The sequence below is a fragment of the Oncorhynchus masou genome, chromosome 15 (genome assembly GCF_036934945.1).
Source record: "Oncorhynchus masou masou isolate Uvic2021 chromosome 15, UVic_Omas_1.1, whole genome shotgun sequence".
Lineage (NCBI taxonomy): Eukaryota > Metazoa > Chordata > Actinopteri > Salmoniformes > Salmonidae > Oncorhynchus > Oncorhynchus masou.
Genome location: NC_088226.1, coordinates 37,837,691 through 37,855,023, shown reverse-complemented (window position 1 = coordinate 37,855,023; position 17,333 = coordinate 37,837,691). Strand labels below are relative to the sequence as shown.

The following is a 17,333-nucleotide window of genomic DNA, read 5'->3' as shown; positions in this document are numbered from 1 at the left end:
CTCCCTGACAAAGACCCTTCTCCCCTGATTGCTCAATTTGGCCGGGCGGTCAGCTCTAGGAAGAGTCTTGGTGGTTCCAAACTTCTTCCGTTTAAGAATGATGGTGGCCACTGTGTTCTTGGGGACCTTCAGCACTGCAGACATTTTTTTGGTACCCTTCCCCAGATCTGTGCCTTGACACAATCCTGTCTCGTAGCTCTACGGACAATTCCTTTGACCTAATGGCTTGGTTTTTGCTCTGACATGTACTGTCAACTGTGGGACCTTATATAGATAGGTGTGTGCCTTTCCAAATCATGTTCAATCAATGGAATTTCCCACAGGTGGACTCCAATCAAGTTGCAGAAACATCTCAAGGATGATTTAATGGAGCTCAACTTTGATTCTCATAGCAAAGGGTCTGAATACTTATTTCAATTTTACATTTTTAATACATTCACACACAAAAATCTAAAAACCTGTTTTCACTTTTCATTATGGGCTATTTGTATTTATTCCGTTTTAGAATAAGGCTGTAACGTAGCAAAATGTCAAAAAAGTCAGTGGGTCTGAATACTTTCCAAATGCAATGTATCTCACGAGGCCTTATTGTGAGTCCTAATTTTACCCTAATACAGTATGCCACAGAGACTTTGAATACCGTATGTGAAAATGTAAATGTGATTAACTTTCCAGTTTTGGAAAGTTGGAAACGGGATGCACCTGAACTAAATTGTTTGTGTCTCAGATGAAAGAGTCTGAATACTTGTAAATAAGGTTTTTCTGTTTGTGTTTTTAATACATTAGCAAAAAAACAAAACTGTTTTCACTGTGTTTTTATGGGGTATTGTGTGTTTAAAAAAAAAAGATTTTAGAATAAGGCTGTGATGTAATTTTTTGGGGAAAAAGTCAAGGGGTCTGAATACTTTCCGAAGGCACTGTATATTATCCATGTTCTTGTTCCACCAGGACTCTAAGAAACACAAGGTATTACAGTTCTTCAGGTCCCGTTGATAGGATCGTCGCCAACGGAACTCGTGATTGTACGTTCGCCAATAGAACAGAGGGTGGAGGTGGTTAATTTATGTAGTTTCGTCAGGGTGCCTCCGGGATTAAGGGCTGGTCCGGGTGAGCAGTATGTCTTGCGCTGCCGACTCGTTGAAGTGGAAATCATCATCAAAATCTAAGTTAGTGATTTCTGTTCTGATGTCCAAGAAGCTCTTTTCGGTCATAGGAAACGATGGCGGAAACACAAAATAGCAGAATTGGTCAGACTGGCATTCCTCTCCTGAAGGCTAAGTCAAAGACCAATGCACTGACAGTTATACAAATACTGTACCACACACACAGAAACGACATCCTACATTTGTTTATTTTGTGATTGATCTGTGCCATCTACTGAAAAAAATACTCTAATTGACATTTTCATATGGTTGCGGCCACACAGAGATGCATGAGCGCAGATGAAACCGTATATGCATTCATCAGTTCTGTTTTTGTCTTTTAAAAGTTTAACTCAATGAAACTATCTTAGGACAAGTTGCATGTGTAAAAAGACAAGACGACTTGTGCCGTTTTTGTCTGACAATAATCAACGGATAATGAAAAAGCATTTGCTCAACCCGGACGTTTTGGACACAACACATCTATGTGGCTGTAGCCTAAATGACAAAAGTAGGAATGTAATATATGAGTTCTAGTTCTATTTTCCATATGTGAGTAAAGTAACATGAATTTACAAATTCTTAAAATAGAGCAGTGGAGGCTGCTGAGGGGAGGACAGCCTTGCTGGAATGAAGTAAACAGAATGGCGTCATACACATGGTAACCATGTGTTTGATGTGTTTGATACAATTCCACTCCAGCCATTACCAGTAGCCCGTCGTCCCCAATTAAAAGGTGCCACCAACCTCATGTGCAATAGAGTACTCAAGTTATGCTCTTGGGCCAGAGAACTCAGGAAATCACAAAAGTAGGAGACATGGATCACAGAAACATGTGAGTATGGAAAACAGTTCCCTGAGCCCATCAACTCTCCAACAATACGACAAGGAAGAGACTTCGGTGTACATCCCAAATGGGAGCTTATTTCCAATATAGTGCACTACGTTTGACCAGAGGTACACTACTGTTCCTCACACAGTTACCAGTGCTACACCATGCCATTGTCAAGAACAAGACAGTAATCATAGTATTCCTTACAACAATACTGTTTCATATCTCCTCAGAGTTATCTTTCAAACCTAATGTATCATGTTAAATATACAGACAATTATGTGTTCAAAAACATAAGTGTTTATAAAAACATATGCACATCAATTATAAATATTTCAGCCAATGTATAAAACCCACATCTTTTAGAATCTGTTAATATCTGTTGAAAGGGACACCAGATATAGGCTTTTGTCTAATATAACAAACGTGGGCTGTACGCAGAATATGCCTGCTGGGTGTCGACGAACGGAGACGATTCAACATGTAGTATTGTCAGGAGAAGAATAAAAAAATAGCAGACGATACTCTGCTGTCGTATGCAATAGAACGGTCATTCGCTAATTTTAACCGATCAGTGTGGTCTGATTTGTCTAAGACATCAGTGCTCTGGCTTTAATCTTAAACTCTATGATATGGTGCTACTCCATGGTGGGGCTTAACTATTAAGTTGATGCTAAACAAACCCAGTCGATTGTAGCAGTGCTTGACTGAAATCCTTTTGGGTGTCGGTACTCTTTTTAGGTGCCGCTACAGTTTATATTGGTGTGTTCCGGCCCAAGTCAAGCACTGGATTGTAGAGTATCCTGTTTCACTGATGATATGAGTTAAAAAGGATTGGCTGAAGTGATTGAAAGTGACCCTATTCAATGTTGAAAGCCTTTTACTCGGCATGGCAGGTATAGCCAGACTAGTAATGCTGTGTGATTATAGGGTAATATCATATAGATTACAGTTAAACAAATAAAGTTGTCGGAAGAAATGTCCTAAAAATACTAACATACATGACAGATTCCCTCCCTTTACAATGACATCCAGATCATATACATACATATCAGTGGTGGCTGGTGGGCGTCTATATAGGAGGGCGGGACCATTGTATCCATGTGTTTGATACCGTACATTCCAGCCATTACAATGGTCTCTGCCCATCAGCCTCATCTGATAAGCAGACTTCGTTAATATAAGCATTGGTTTTCTTGAGAAGATTAAGTCCTCGATGCACTTCAGGGTCAAGTTTCCTCTAGGAACAGATCTATGATCAGTTCAGATTTCCCCTCACCTAATCTTAACCATAAGTGGGAGAAATGCAAAATCTGACCAGCGTCAAGGTGAAATGTCACCCTACAACCCTGGTGGCAGGGTAAAGATGTTGCTACTGTGCTGCCCTCTGCTGGTAGTTTGCCATAATGCAACACATTAGTCTTCTCTACATCGGCATTTAAGTGCAGTATGTACCAGCAGGACAAACTGTATGTGCGTGGTGTGGTGAGTGTGTGAGTGTGTGAGTGTGTGAGTGTGTGAGTGTGTGTGTGTGTGTGTCTGTCCAAGTCTTATTTCTTCAGTGATCCAATCATCACCTTGGAGACGAAGTTGACGATGGCACTGGCAGGTTGTTCGGGGTCGTGTTCAGCAAACAGGTGACACACATTCTCCGTCCCACTCATCGACTTCCTCGCCACAAAACCAAAGATCCTGACAGGAGGAGAAACAGCAGAGAAGCTCAGTAAGCCTTCAGCTTCAACAGCCAAACAGGAGAATCGAGGGTCATATTCACTAGGAATACAACAGAAACATATGGGCCAAAATGGAACGGGACCTTCCTGAATTCTTCAAAAAATAAACTATTGTTTTCATTGCAAATCATTTTCTCTTGCTATTCAGCAAATACAAGTTATCTCTCTCTGTGAGATAGAGAGAGATTTGTAAAGATAGAAAGACAAATTGTGAAACACAATGAGAAAGGGGATCGAGAGAAAAATAATGACAGGAGCTGAAGTGTGGGAATGACTTACTTAGCAGACGAGCAGCCATCTCTTGTCCACCTTGTGAGGAGAGAATAGTTAGTTGCCGTGCATGATTATCTGAGACACACACACCTACACAGGAGTGCACAGTACTCACTTGCGGTCCTGTGGGTCAAGGGCACAGAAAATGACGGTATTGACGGTGTAGTGTCTCCTGAAGAACAGCCTACAGACAGAGAGAGACAGTGAGGGGTGAGTACAATGTAGTGTAGGTATACAATATCTGTCGTAACTATACTGTTGGAAAAAAGGTTTAGATACTTTATTTTTTATTTTTTTATTTCACCTTTATTTAAGCAGGTGAGCTAGTTGAGAACAAGTTCTCATTTACAACTGCGATCTGGCCAAGATAAAGCAAAGCAGTGCGACAGAAACAACAACACAGAGTTACACATGGAATTAACAAGTGTACAGTCAATAACACAGTAGAAAAAAAAGAAAGTTTATATACACAGTGTGTTCAAATGACATGAGGTGGTAAGGCAATAAATAGGCCATAGTAGCAAATTAATTACAATTTAGCAGATTAACACTGGAGTGATAGATGAGTAGATGATGATGATCAGATGATGGTGTGTAAGTAGTGATATTGGTGTGCAAAAGAGCAGAAAAGTAAATGATAAACAATATGGGGATGAAGAGGGGGATGACCGCGGCAGCTTTCCTATCTTTAGGGATCGCGGACGAAACGACAGAGCGGTTGAACAGATTGGTAATAGGGGTTGCAACAATGGCGGCGGATAATATTAGAAAGAGAGGGTCCAGATTGTCTAGCCCAGCTGATTTGTACGGGTCCAGGATTTTCAGCTCTTTCAGAACATCTGCGATCTGGATTTGGGTGAAGGAGAAGCTGGGGAGGCTCGGGCAAGTAACTGCAAGGGGTGCGGAGCTGTTGGCCAGGGTTGGGGTAGCCAGGAGGAACGCATGTTCCTAAAGGGCTACCAACGCTTGCTAATGGGGTGGTACCATGTAAGGTAGTCCTTTGAACCTTTAGTTACAGGTGCATAATTCTACCCCAGTTCATTCCTCAGATACAATATGATATACTTTAATTTTCCATGGAAATTAATTTTGTGACGCCAGCATACAAATACAATAATCACAACACAATATATTACATGCAGCACATAAAACTGGAAAGTTAGTCACATTTACATTTTCACATACGGTATTCAAAGTCTCTGTGGCATACTGCATTAGGGTAAAATTAGGACTCACAATAAGGCCTCATGAGATACATTGCATTTGGAAAATATTCAGACCCATTGACTTTTGACATTTTGCTACTTTACAGCCTTATTCTAAAATGGAATAAATAAAAATAGCCCATAATGAAAAGTGAAAACAGGTTTTAATATAAAAAAATTGTAAAAAAATGTAAATACCTTATTTACATAATGTCACGCCCTGGTCGTAATATATTGTGTTTGTCTTCATTTATTTGGTCAGGCCAGGGTGTGACATGGTTTATTGTGGTGTGTTTTGTCTTTGGGTTTTGTGGGGTGTTGGGTGTGTGGCTTAGTGGGGTTATCTAGCAAAGTCTATGGCTGTCTGGAGTGGTTCTCAGAGGCAGGTGTGTATCGTTGTCTCTGATTGGGAACCATATTTAGGCAGCCATATTCTTTGAGTATTTCGTGGGTGATTGTTCCTGTCTCTGTGTTTATTGTCACCAGATAGGCTGTATAGGTTTTCACACATGTATTGTTTTGTTTAGTTATTTCATGTCGAGTTCATTTATTAAAGAACATGAATATCCACCACGCTGCATTTTGGTCCGCTTCTCTTCCACCAGACGAAAGCCGTTACACATAAGTATTCCGACCCTTTACTATGAGAATCAAAATTGAGCTCAGGTGTACCCTGTTTCCATTAATAAATCATCCTTGAGATGTTTCTACAACTTGATTGGAGTCCACCTGTGGGAAATTCAATTGATTGGACATGATTTGGAAAGGCACACACCTGTCTATATAAGGTCCCACAGTTGACATTGATTGTCAGGGAATAAAAACTAGCCATGAGGTCAAAGGAATTGTCTGTAGATCTCCGAGACAGGATTGTGTCGAGGCACAGATCAGGAGAAGGGTACCAAGAAATGTCTGCAGCATTGAAGGTCCCCAAGACCACAATGGCCGCAATCATTCTTAAATGGAATAAGTTTGGAACCACCAAGACTCTTCCTAGAGCTGGCCACCTGGCCAAACTGAGCAATTCGGGGGAGAAGGGCCACGGCCAGGGAGGTGACCAAGAACCCAATGGTCACTCTGACAGAGCTCCAGAGTTCCTCTGTAGCGATAGGAGAACCTTCCAGAAGGACAGGCAGCATCATGCTGTGGAGATGTTTTTCAGGAGCAGGGACTGGGAGACTAGTAAGGATCAAAGGAAGATGAACAGAGCAAAGAACTGAGAGATCCTGGATGAAAACCTGCTCCGGAGCTCTCGGGACATCAGCCTGTGGTGAAAGTTCATCTTCCAACAGGACTTCAACCCTAAGCACACAGCCAAGACAACACAGAAGTGGCTTCGGGACAAGTCTCTGAATGTTCTTGAGTGGCCCAGCAAGAGCTTGGACTTGAACCCATGGGGGAACTGCAAGGAAATATGATCATCAGTTGTGGAAAAAGTACCCAATTGTGATACTTGAGTAAAAGTAAAAATTCCTTTAATAGAAAATGACAAGTTAATTTATCCGTTATTTTACCAGATAAGTTGACTGAGAAAACATCCTCACTTACAGCAACAACCTGGGGATTAGTTACGGGGGAATAGGAGGGGGATGAATGAGCCAATTGTAAACTGGGGATAATTAGGTGACGTGATGGTTTGAGGGCCAGATTGGGAATTTAGCCAGGACACCAGGGTTAACACCCCTACTCTTACGATAAGTGCCATGGGATCATTAATGACCTCAGAGTCAGGACACCCGTTTAACGTCCCATCCAAAAGACGGCACCCTACACAGGGAATCACAACCCTGGGGAATAGGGATATTTTTTAGACCAGAGGAAAGAGTGCCTCCTACTGGCCCTCCAACACCACTTCCAGCAGAATCTGGTCTACCATTCAGGGACTGACCAGGACCAATCCTGCTTAGCTTCAGAAGCAAGCCAGCAGTGGTATGCTGCTGGTGAAAGTCAACCAGTAAAATAAAAGTGAAAGTCAACCAGTAAAATACTACTTGAGTAAAAGTCAAAAAGTATTTGGTTTTAAATATACACTTATGAACCAAAAGTAAGTGTAATTGCTAACATTTCCTTAAGTATCAAAAGTAAAAGTATAAATCATTTCAAATACCTCATATTAATCAAACCAGACGGCACCATTTTCTTTTATTTCTGGGAGAGCCAGGGGCACACTCCAACACAGACATACAGTGCCTTGCGAAAGTATTCGGCCCCCTTGAACTTCGTGACCTTTTGCCACATTTCAGGCTTCAAACATAAAGATATAAAACTGTATTTTTTTTGTGAAGAATCAACAACAAGTGGGACACAATCATGAAGTGGAACGACATTTATTGGATATTTCAAACTTTTTTAACAAATCAAAAACTGAAAAATTGGGCGTGCAAATTTATTCAGCCCCCTTAAGTTAATACTTTGTAGCGCCACCTTTTGCTGCGATTACAGCTGTAAGTCGCTTGGGGTATGTCTCTATCAGTTTTGCACATCGAGAGACTGACATTTTTTCCCATTCCTCCTTGCAAAACAGCTCGAGCTCAGTGAGGTTGGATGGAGAGCATTTGTGAACAGCAGTTTTCAGTTCTTTCCACAGATTCTCGATTGGATTCAGGTCTGGACTTTGACTTGGCCATTCTAACACCTGGATATGTTTATTTTTGAACCATTCCATTGTAGATTTTGCTTTATGTTTTGGATCATTGTCTTGATGGAAGACAAATCTCTGTCCCAGTCTCAGGTCTTTTGCAGACTCCATCAGGTTTTCTTCCAGAATGGTCCTGTATTTGGCTCCATCCATCTTCCCATCAATTGTAACCATCTTCCCTGTCCCTGCTGAAGAAAAGCAGGCCCAAACCATGATGCTGCCACCACCATGTTTGACAGTGGGTATGGTGTGTTCAGGGTGATGAGCTGTGTTGCTTTTACGCCAAACATAACGTTTTGCATTGTTGTCAAAAAGTTCAATTTTGGTTTCATCTGACCAGAGCACCTTCTTCCACATGTTTAGTGTGTCTCCCAGGTGGCTTGTGGCAAACTTTAAACGACACTTTTTATGGATATCTTTAAGAAATGGCTTTCTTCTTGCCACTCTTCCATAAAGGCCAGATTTGTGCAATATACGACTGATTGTTGTCCTATGGACAGAGTCCCCCACCTCAGCTGAAGATCTCTGCAGTTCATCCAGAGTGATCATGGGCCTCTTGGCTGCATCTCTGATCAGTCTTCTCCTTGTATGAGCTGAAAGTTTAGAGGGACGGCCAGGTCTTGGTAGAATTGCAGTGGTCTGATACTCCTTCCATTTCAATATTATCACTTGCACAGTGCTCCTTGGGATGTTTAAAGCTTGGGAAATATTTTTGTATCCAAATCCGGCTTTAAACTTCTTCACAACAGTATCTCGGACCTGCCTGGTGTGTTCTTTGTTCTTCATGATGCTCTCTGCGCTTTTAACGGACCTCTGAGACTATCACAGTGCAGGTGCATTTATACGGAGTCTTGATTACACACATGTGGATTGTATTTATCATCATTAGTCATTTAGGTCAACATTGGATCATTCAGAGATCCTCACTGAACTTCTGGAGAGAGTTTGCTGCACTGAAAGTAAAGGGGCTGAATAATTTTGCACGCCCAATTTTTCAGTTTTTGATTTGTTAAAAAAGTTTGAAATATCCAATAAATGTCATTCCACTTCATAATTGTGTCCCACTTGTTGTTGACTCTTCACAAAAAAATACAGTTTTATATATTTATGTTTGAAGCCTGAAATGTGGCAAAAGGTCGCAAAGTTCCAGGGGGCCGAATACTTTTGCAAGGCACTGTATTTACAAACAGAGCATGTGTGTTTAGTGAGTCTTTTGGGTGTCAGGGAAAATGTAGAGTTCAAGCATTTTGCTAATCCCTCAATAACATCTGCTAAACACGTGTATGTGACCAATTGACATTTGATTTGAGTTAAAAGAACATTATTTTCTTTTGGAATGTAGTGAAGTAAAAGTAAAAGTTGACAAAATTATAAATAGTAAAGTACAGATACCCCCAAAAACAACTTAAGTACTTTACACCACTTATGACAATGAAGACGGTACAAATGTGCCTTTTTATTGTACAACCCCAGTGACAGAGCCGTTAGTTCCTTTTAGGTGTCATAAATTAATCATTGTGCCTTATGGTGGGTACAAATATGTATCTTCATTCAATACATTGCTTTTCTGCAACGTATTGGGAAACCGAAATGTACCTTCAACGTACATCGAGAACCAGAGTGTGACGATTGTATCTTAATATTCAAAATATTGGGTCCAAATATGGACCCTCATACTCTTTATCCGCACATGTACCAAAAGGGCAACGAACAATACCATGTGATATCATTATCTGTACCTTTGAAAGTACATTATCTGTATTTAGATATTTTTGTTCCCCAGGGAACAATACCATATCCTTATTTTGTAGGAAGTTCTTTATATTATATGTGTGTGCAGGCATACGCATGCATGCTCAAGCGTGTGTGTGTGTGTGTATGTGTGTGTTCACATGAATGCATGGCATGCCGCGTGCATGTGTGATCATGCAAGTGTGTGACTCACTTCCTCTGATTGTCGGTGAGAGTGACGCCCTGTGTTGAGACTTTGAAATTAACCACAGTGGAGGTTGGAGGACGGTCCATGGCCAGAGTCAGACTGGCTGCCTTTTGTACAGCCTGGTACCCTGTCAAGGACTCCAGCTCTATTGAGCCCAAGAACCACACACTGCAAGCTAGGGAGAGAGACACACACCAGTTACACATTGTAACACACACACGTTATACACTGTAACACACATACAGACTGGTACCCAGTCAGAGACTGCAGCTCTACTGAGCCCATGAACTACACGGAGAAGCATACATGTTACACAATGAAAGATGACACACACACACACACAATGTCAGAGAAGAGGAGAGCTGAGACTATAAAGTACCTGCTCCCTGTTTGAGAAGCTCAGCAGCAGAGTTGGTTACTGACTGTGTTGATGGATCACTTGTCTCTTCTAGAGGGTTTGACAACACAGGAAGAAAAGGGAAGTTTAGTGGGAACTGATATAATTGTATTTATAAAAACACAAGGAAAGACACACACACACATTCTTACCTCTTTCGGGGATGATGAGTTTACAGGGCAGGGCCAAAGGGGTAATGGAATGTTGACAGACCAACGCAGTCAGACTTCCTGTGAGGAACAGAATACACCGTCTCAGATGCTTCAATATACCTTTCCATCTAGTCATTGGTCAACCCAAAATATTTTTGGGACCAGATTTTGTGGACCTGTTTAGATGCACTACTGAGTATGTCCACCAGAGGAATACATTGTATTACTTCACAAAACTGAACATATGCACCCACACAGTACACATATGCATGGAACCCAACACAAAACACCATAAAAGAACAGAACAGAACACGCATACATAGGCACATAGCACAACACACATGAATATGTCCTCACCAAAGTAGGGTTCATTGGGACAGCCCTTAAGCTGCACCCCTTTCTGTGTGCACTCAATCAGGAAGTGCCTAACCAGTTCATTGGATAGGTCGCCACCCACTATGGAGATAGGAAGTGACATCAGAGAGGATTGGGGAAATGGCAAGTGCCCTAGGAACAGGTTGAGGATCAGCTTCCCCTACCCTAATCCTAACCTTAAATATTTGTGGAAATAAATGCTAAAATGACACAGGATCAGCGGCAACTTCACCCTACACCGCCCTGGACTGACAGAAATATCTCATTAGAAGAAAGTCAGAAGTGACATATAACTACAATAGTAAAATGTTATGACATATTCTAATGAGACCATGTTGGAACTTATGGACCTCTCTGAGTCTGCGTCCCAAATGGCATCCTATTCCCATAGGGCTCTGGTCAAATGAAGTGCACTTTATAGGGAATAGCGTGCCATTTGAAATGCAGTAATTTGTGGCCTATCACACCCACCTTTCTTGCTCTGTGTCAGGACAGAGGGAGGGGGTGTGGCCACCTTCATAGCCAATCCGTAGGCTCCGCGGAACGAGTGACTGTCCCTGACGATGAAGGATCCAGGTTCTCTGTCCTTCAGCACACCGATGGCTACAGAGCACCACAGGAGTCAAAAAACAAAGTTTAACACAGTCACAACACCCATGTCATAGTCAGTAGGGACTGTGATGCCCTTTTCAGACTACTGAGACGAACAGAGCCAAGCCAAGCCGAACTGTGCTGCTCTGGCCCGGTTGCACAATGTGTAATGCACATCTAGCATAATGGCTGGAACTGTGCAGGAAAGCACAGTGTGAAAAGAAAATATCAAAGGCAACACACACACACACAAAGAGAGAAAGAGTTCTTGCAACACCTGTCTAATTTCCAGAAACAATATTTACCTTGATCTCTGGAGATGTCAGGCTTGTACCAGAATTTGGAAGTGTCCTGAACAAACTTCACATTGTCCTGCTTACTGGAAAACGGGTCTGCAACACAACACACAGACAGAGACAGCCACTTGTTGTGAAGAGAGAGAAAGAGAGAAATAGAGCACTAGAGCATAAAAACATATTGTTTGAGACACTGAACATCGTGTACGACAGTATGATTGAGTGTGAATTCAGGCATGCCATTGTCTTTTAATGTACGGGTGAGAGTCAACGTATAGCTGTCTTTACATGTTTACAACATGGGACAGACTGTGTAATGAGGTTTAATTTTTCACATGCACAAGTAGAGTGAAATGCTTAACCTGCAAGCCCTACCCAACAGTGCAATATGGAGTATCAAAATATTACAAGTAATAAAACTATACAACAATAACAAAAACACGCCAAATAAGTGAGGAAAAAAACAACTACATTTCAGATAAATGTCAGATACTGTATATACAGGGTCAGTACCAGCACCAAATGTACAATAGGGAGGGATAGTGGAGTATTTGAAGTAGATATGTACATGTAGGCAGTGATTAGGAGAAAGTGACTGGTAGTGAAAGTGACCCATGCCAAATCTTTTCAGTCTCCTGGGGGGGAATAGGTTTTGTTGTGCCCTCTTCACGACTGTCTTGGTGTGCTTGGACCATGTTAGTTTATTGGTGATGTGGACGCCAAGGAACTTGAAGCTGTCGCCTGCTCCACTACAGCCCCGTCGATGAGAAGGGGGGGGGGTGTGCTCAGTCCTCCTTTTCCTGTAGTCCACAATCATCTCCTTTGTCTTGATCACGTTGAGGGAAAGATTGTTCTCCTTGCACTGCACGGTTAGGTCTCTGACCTCCTCTCTATAGGCTGTCTCATCATTGTTGGTGATCAGGCCTACGACTGTTGTGTCATCAACAAATTATGGTGTTGAAGTCGTGCCTGGCCATGCAGTCATGAGTGAACAGGGAGTGCAGGATAGTACAGAGCACGCACACCTGCGGGGTCCCCGTGTTGAGGATCAGCGTGGCGAATGTGTTGTTACCTACCCTTACCACATGGGGGCGGCACGTCAGGAAGTCCAGGATCCAGTTGCAGAGGGAGGTGTTTAGTCCCAGGGTTCTTAGCTTAGTGATGAGCTTTGAGGGCACTATGGTGTTGAATGCTGAACTGTAGTCAATGAATAGCATTCTCATATAGATGAGTACCAGTCAAAAGTTTGGACACACCTACTCATTCCAGGGTTTTTAATTTATTTTTACTATTTTCCACATTGTAAAAAAAATAGTTTAGACATAAGAACTATGAGTAAACATGTGGAATCATGTAGTAACCAAAAAGGTGTTAAACAAATCAAAATATATTCTTCAAATCAGCCACCCTTTGCCTTGATGACAGCTTTGCACACTTGTCATTATCTAAACCAGCTTCACCTAGAATGCTTTTCCAATAGTCTTGAAGGAGTTCCCACATATGCTGAGCACTTATTGGCTGCCTATCCCTCACTCTGTAGTCCAGCTCATCCCAAACCATCTCATCTCAGCTGTGACCAAATATCTCGTGGCCATTTTAGGCATGTTCTTGTTCTAGTCTGTCTGCATGCTCATCTGGTCTTTCCCTGTGCTCCACCTCTAATTTCTGTTGTTCCGATTCTGCCATTAGTTCTATCTCCCTCAGTTGCAAGTCTATGGGAATTGACCTACTACCCACAGGACCCTTTTCACCAACATCCCTCTACGTAAGGACTTCCTCCTCCAGCAGAGCAGCACCGATCAACTCTTTGACTACTGATTTTGGATGGCCAGACACCACCTTCATGTCATAATGATTTGCAGTGATGAGCAGATTCGGCTTTGTACATTTATCTAGCATCTCCCATGTAGGATTTTCCACAAATGTGTCCAACTTAAGGCCTGTGGCTTTTTTTATTACCCTGTGTGTTTATGAAACTTTAAAAAATATTTCCACCAATCAGTGACGGAAACTCTAGCCAAAAGTGTTATCTGAACACTCAAATATCTGGGCACAGCAAAGCTTCAGAGTATGTGATTAGAGCAAATACTCATGGGACACTAGATCCCGGACGAACCCCCATTTTGTTACATTTCCAGAAGACAAACTCAAAATGTCTCTCACAACAAAGGGATCTAACAAAGAAAATCACTGACAACCAAACAAAACAGAAAGGGGTTCAAAAGGGGTTCTGATAAGCACCCATGTGGGTGCCCACTGAAAGTTGGAAAAGCCACTCGTAAGAGGTTCTAAAAGACACCCACCCTGGATGCCCACTAGGTTTGCCTCCGAAAAGACAGACTAAAAGAAAAACCCACAACAACTTAGGATAGGGAGTTAAAAGATGGAGCCAAACAAACAGGGGAAACACCAAACAGGTTGAGCTCGAAATCAAGCCACGCCTAAATAGCTCTTGGGTCAACACAGGTCAAACACCTTCCCAGTAATGAGTTGGCACACGTGTAACACACACGGACTGACGAGGTGACACCAATCAGTGCACCAAGCTATATGTGCTAAAGTCCATCCTCAAAACAAATGGAAAACCAAAGCCAGTAACAGAGGACGGACGATTTTTACGCGCTACACTTTTCAGCACTCAGCGGTCCCGTTCTGTGAGCTTATGTGGCCTACCACTTCTCTGGTGAGGCGTTGTTGCAACTAGACGTTTCCACTTCACAATAACAGCCCTTACAGTTGCCTGGGGCAGCTCTAGTAGGGCAGACATTTTACTAACTGACTTGATGGAAAGGTGGCATCCTATGACGGTGCCACATTGAAAGTCACCGAGCTCTTCAGAAAGGCAATTCTTCAGCCAATGTTTGTCTATGGAGATTGCATGGCAGTGTGCTCAATTTTATACACCTGTCAGCAACTGAAATAGCTGAATCCACTAATTTGAAGTTGTGTCCGCATACTTTTGTATATATAGTGACATGTAAATAGGAGTAATAGCAGGAGAAATAAATAGATACTAATGATAATGGCAATCAATGATCAATTAACAGCAGCGTAGTGATAGTAATACATCTAATCAATAATAATTTTAGCAGCAGTGTAGTTGTGAGGTTGTGTGTGCCATTGGGTGTAAGTGCATGGCGTCAATAATGAGTGTGTAAGTAAGCATGTGGTGCCTGGAGAAGTGGGTATACTCAAATTTTGCCTAAATGTTTCCAAACGGCCCTCCAAGCTAAGGAAAGGCGCTGTGTGTGAAAGATTCTATGAGAAACAGTGACACACTCTGAATGACCTAAAATAATAAAATCCCAAATTGGTCTTTCACATTCAGGCTACCCAAGTTGTACTGTGCAGTAGGCTAATAGTAGGGCTACACATTTTTTCAGGTTTTCGTCAATGCTTAATCCACATCAGGAGACCTCTTGAGGTCTGGAAAAATCTAAGAAATGTAGGTTTTTGAGAGTAGTTACCCTTTAATTCAAGTGTGCAGGCTCCTAGCACTATTGTCTGATTAACAGTGTTTCTGTAGCACATGAGATGGAGTTTACATTGGAATGGGCACTGGATTGACAACAATGCTCATGATATCATTCTGACAGGTAGGTATAGGTTACTTTGTAGCTATTTAACATTTATTAGAGAAGGTTTTAGGGAAAGCATTTCCGTCTACCTAAAGACGGTTAAGCCTATAATTAGCGTTGCTATATTTTTCCTGTTCCTTAATTGTTTGAATCCTTCATTTTTTGAGGCATGTCTTACCTTGCTTCAAAGTAGCCTATTGACAAATTCCCACCTTTTGTGTGGGCAATTATGTTTTATAAAGACTTAACTCTTATGCATTCGCCTGTTCTATTGGTTTTCTTTCAGATTTCTTTCATTGTCTAGCAGCCGAAGGCTTTATCCTAATCATATTAGCAACCCATGATAGTTGTTAAATCCCACCTTTTTCGAACCGATATTTCCATCTCTGTCCACGAAACCGCTTGCATGTGCGGTGTGCATTTTAGAAGATTGTTTTCCCGCAAATGGCATTTTGCAACATTCACACATAGGCCTACTGCCGTGTGTATTTTGCTGTGCCTAAAATGTGAAGAAATAATAGTTGATCTGCATTTTAATATAAACATTCCAATCTGTTCCATCAGCCCTATTAATTGATACGGCATATACCTCCAAAGCACCACTTTGATAAGTATCAATCGGGATTAAGAAGAGAGTATAAGCAATGTCCACCACACCACTGTGTGTGTAAGTAAGACAGTGAAGGTGTATATGTCTGAGTGGGTGGAGTCCTGTGGATGGGCATAGAGTCCGTGTGGGTAGGTCTGTGGGAGAGCGAGAGCAGTAATTGTTAGCCATTTAACAGTCTTATAGCCAGGGGATAGAAGCTGTATAGGAGTCTGTTGGTCTGAGCCTTGATGCACTGGTACCGCCTGCTGGACAGCAGCATGGCTGTAGTCTTTTGCAATTTTTCTGTCCCTTCTCAGACACTGCCTGGCATGTACATCCTGGATTGACTGAGAGCTCACCCCGAGTAATGTGCTGGGCCGTCCATAATATCACCCCCTGTCGGGCCTTTTGTTCAAGGGCGGTGCAGTCGCCATGCCAGACGGTGATACAGCCAGTCAGGATGCTCTCAATGCTGCAGCTATAAGTTCCTAAGGATCCGAGGGACTATGCCAAACCATGCCTACTTCACAACTGTTGTGGTGTGAGAGGACCATGTTAAGTCCTTAGTGATGTGGACACCAAGGAACTTGAATCTCTGGACCGTCTCCACTATGGCCCAATCGATGTGGATGGGGGTGTGCACCCGCCCTTGTTTTCTGTAGTCAGCTCCTTGGTCTTGCTGAAGTTGAGGGAGAGACTGTAGACTGTCTCATAGTCAGTCGTTGGTGAGGTTGAAGAGGGCAGTGTGGAGTGGAATAGAGAATGCGTCATCTGTGGATCTGTTGGGGAGGTATGCAAATTGGAGTGGGTCGAAAGTGTCTGGGAGGATGGAATTGATGTGTGCGATGACCAGCCTTTCAAAGCACTTCATTATTACAGGTCGGTAGTAATCGTAGCAGGATGCCAGGTTTTTGGGAACATGAATGATGGTGTGTGTGTGTGTGTGTGTGTATCTGCGTGCATGTGTACCTGATCCAGGCAAAGGGGCTCCACCACCACCAGGGCTGAGTCCTCTGAAAGGGGCTGGGGTCATGGCTGATGGGAAGGGGATGCTGAGACTACTACCACTGTGGGGGCTGGATAATCCACTGAGAGAGGGGGAGCGGGACCCAGCCAGCCCTGGTACCCTCTTCTCAGGCAGCACGGGTGGCAGTCCTGTCAGTCCACCCTCTCCAAGCCCCAGGCCTAGATCCAGGCCCCCCAGCCCCTCCACAGCTTCCAACAGGCTGTCCTCCAGACCAAGATGTCCATTCCCCAGCAGCAGAGAGACTAAATCCCCCTGGCTTTGGGCATCCTGGTTCCTCTCACCCCGGCTTTGGCCCCCAGACCCCTCCAGACCCCTCTGGGCCCCCAGGGGAGATCTGTGCGCATTGAGTAGGCTGAGGGGAGAAAGAGAGGAAGAGGAAGGGGGGAGTAATGGGGAGGACAGGGACATAGGAGTCCTGTCCAGCCACACTGGAGGTGGGGTTTGGCTGAGGAGAGAGAAAGAGAAGGGGATGATCAAGTATAAGCACAAATGTGTAAGGACAGCAGCTGAGAGACGAAAAGCAAGTACTGGGAGTGAATATTTAATGCATAAACGGAAATGAAACA

The 17,333-nt window shown here is 42.8% G+C and overlaps 1 protein-coding gene across 1 annotated transcript in view; it reads right to left on the bottom strand.

Annotated features, from left to right (window-relative positions):
• Nucleotides 1–1,338: 1,338 nt before the first annotated feature.
• LOC135556215 (tensin-3-like) overlaps nucleotides 1,339–17,333 on the bottom strand; it is an 84,726-nt gene continuing 68,731 nt past the window's right edge. Inside the window, exons 8-17 of the mRNA XM_064989223.1 lie at nucleotides 16,710–17,212; nucleotides 11,583–11,669; nucleotides 11,158–11,289; nucleotides 10,669–10,767; nucleotides 10,312–10,389; nucleotides 10,142–10,210; nucleotides 9,769–9,937; nucleotides 4,096–4,164; nucleotides 3,987–4,016; nucleotides 1,339–3,666 (exon numbers count right to left, since the gene is read on the bottom strand). Coding sequence (XP_064845295.1) covers nucleotides 3,525–3,666; nucleotides 3,987–4,016; nucleotides 4,096–4,164; nucleotides 9,769–9,937; nucleotides 10,142–10,210; nucleotides 10,312–10,389; nucleotides 10,669–10,767; nucleotides 11,158–11,289; nucleotides 11,583–11,669; nucleotides 16,710–17,212 — 1,378 coding nt within the window. The 3' untranslated portion in view covers nucleotides 1,339–3,524. The remainder of the gene's footprint in view (nucleotides 3,667–3,986; nucleotides 4,017–4,095; nucleotides 4,165–9,768; nucleotides 9,938–10,141; nucleotides 10,211–10,311; nucleotides 10,390–10,668; nucleotides 10,768–11,157; nucleotides 11,290–11,582; nucleotides 11,670–16,709; nucleotides 17,213–17,333) is intronic.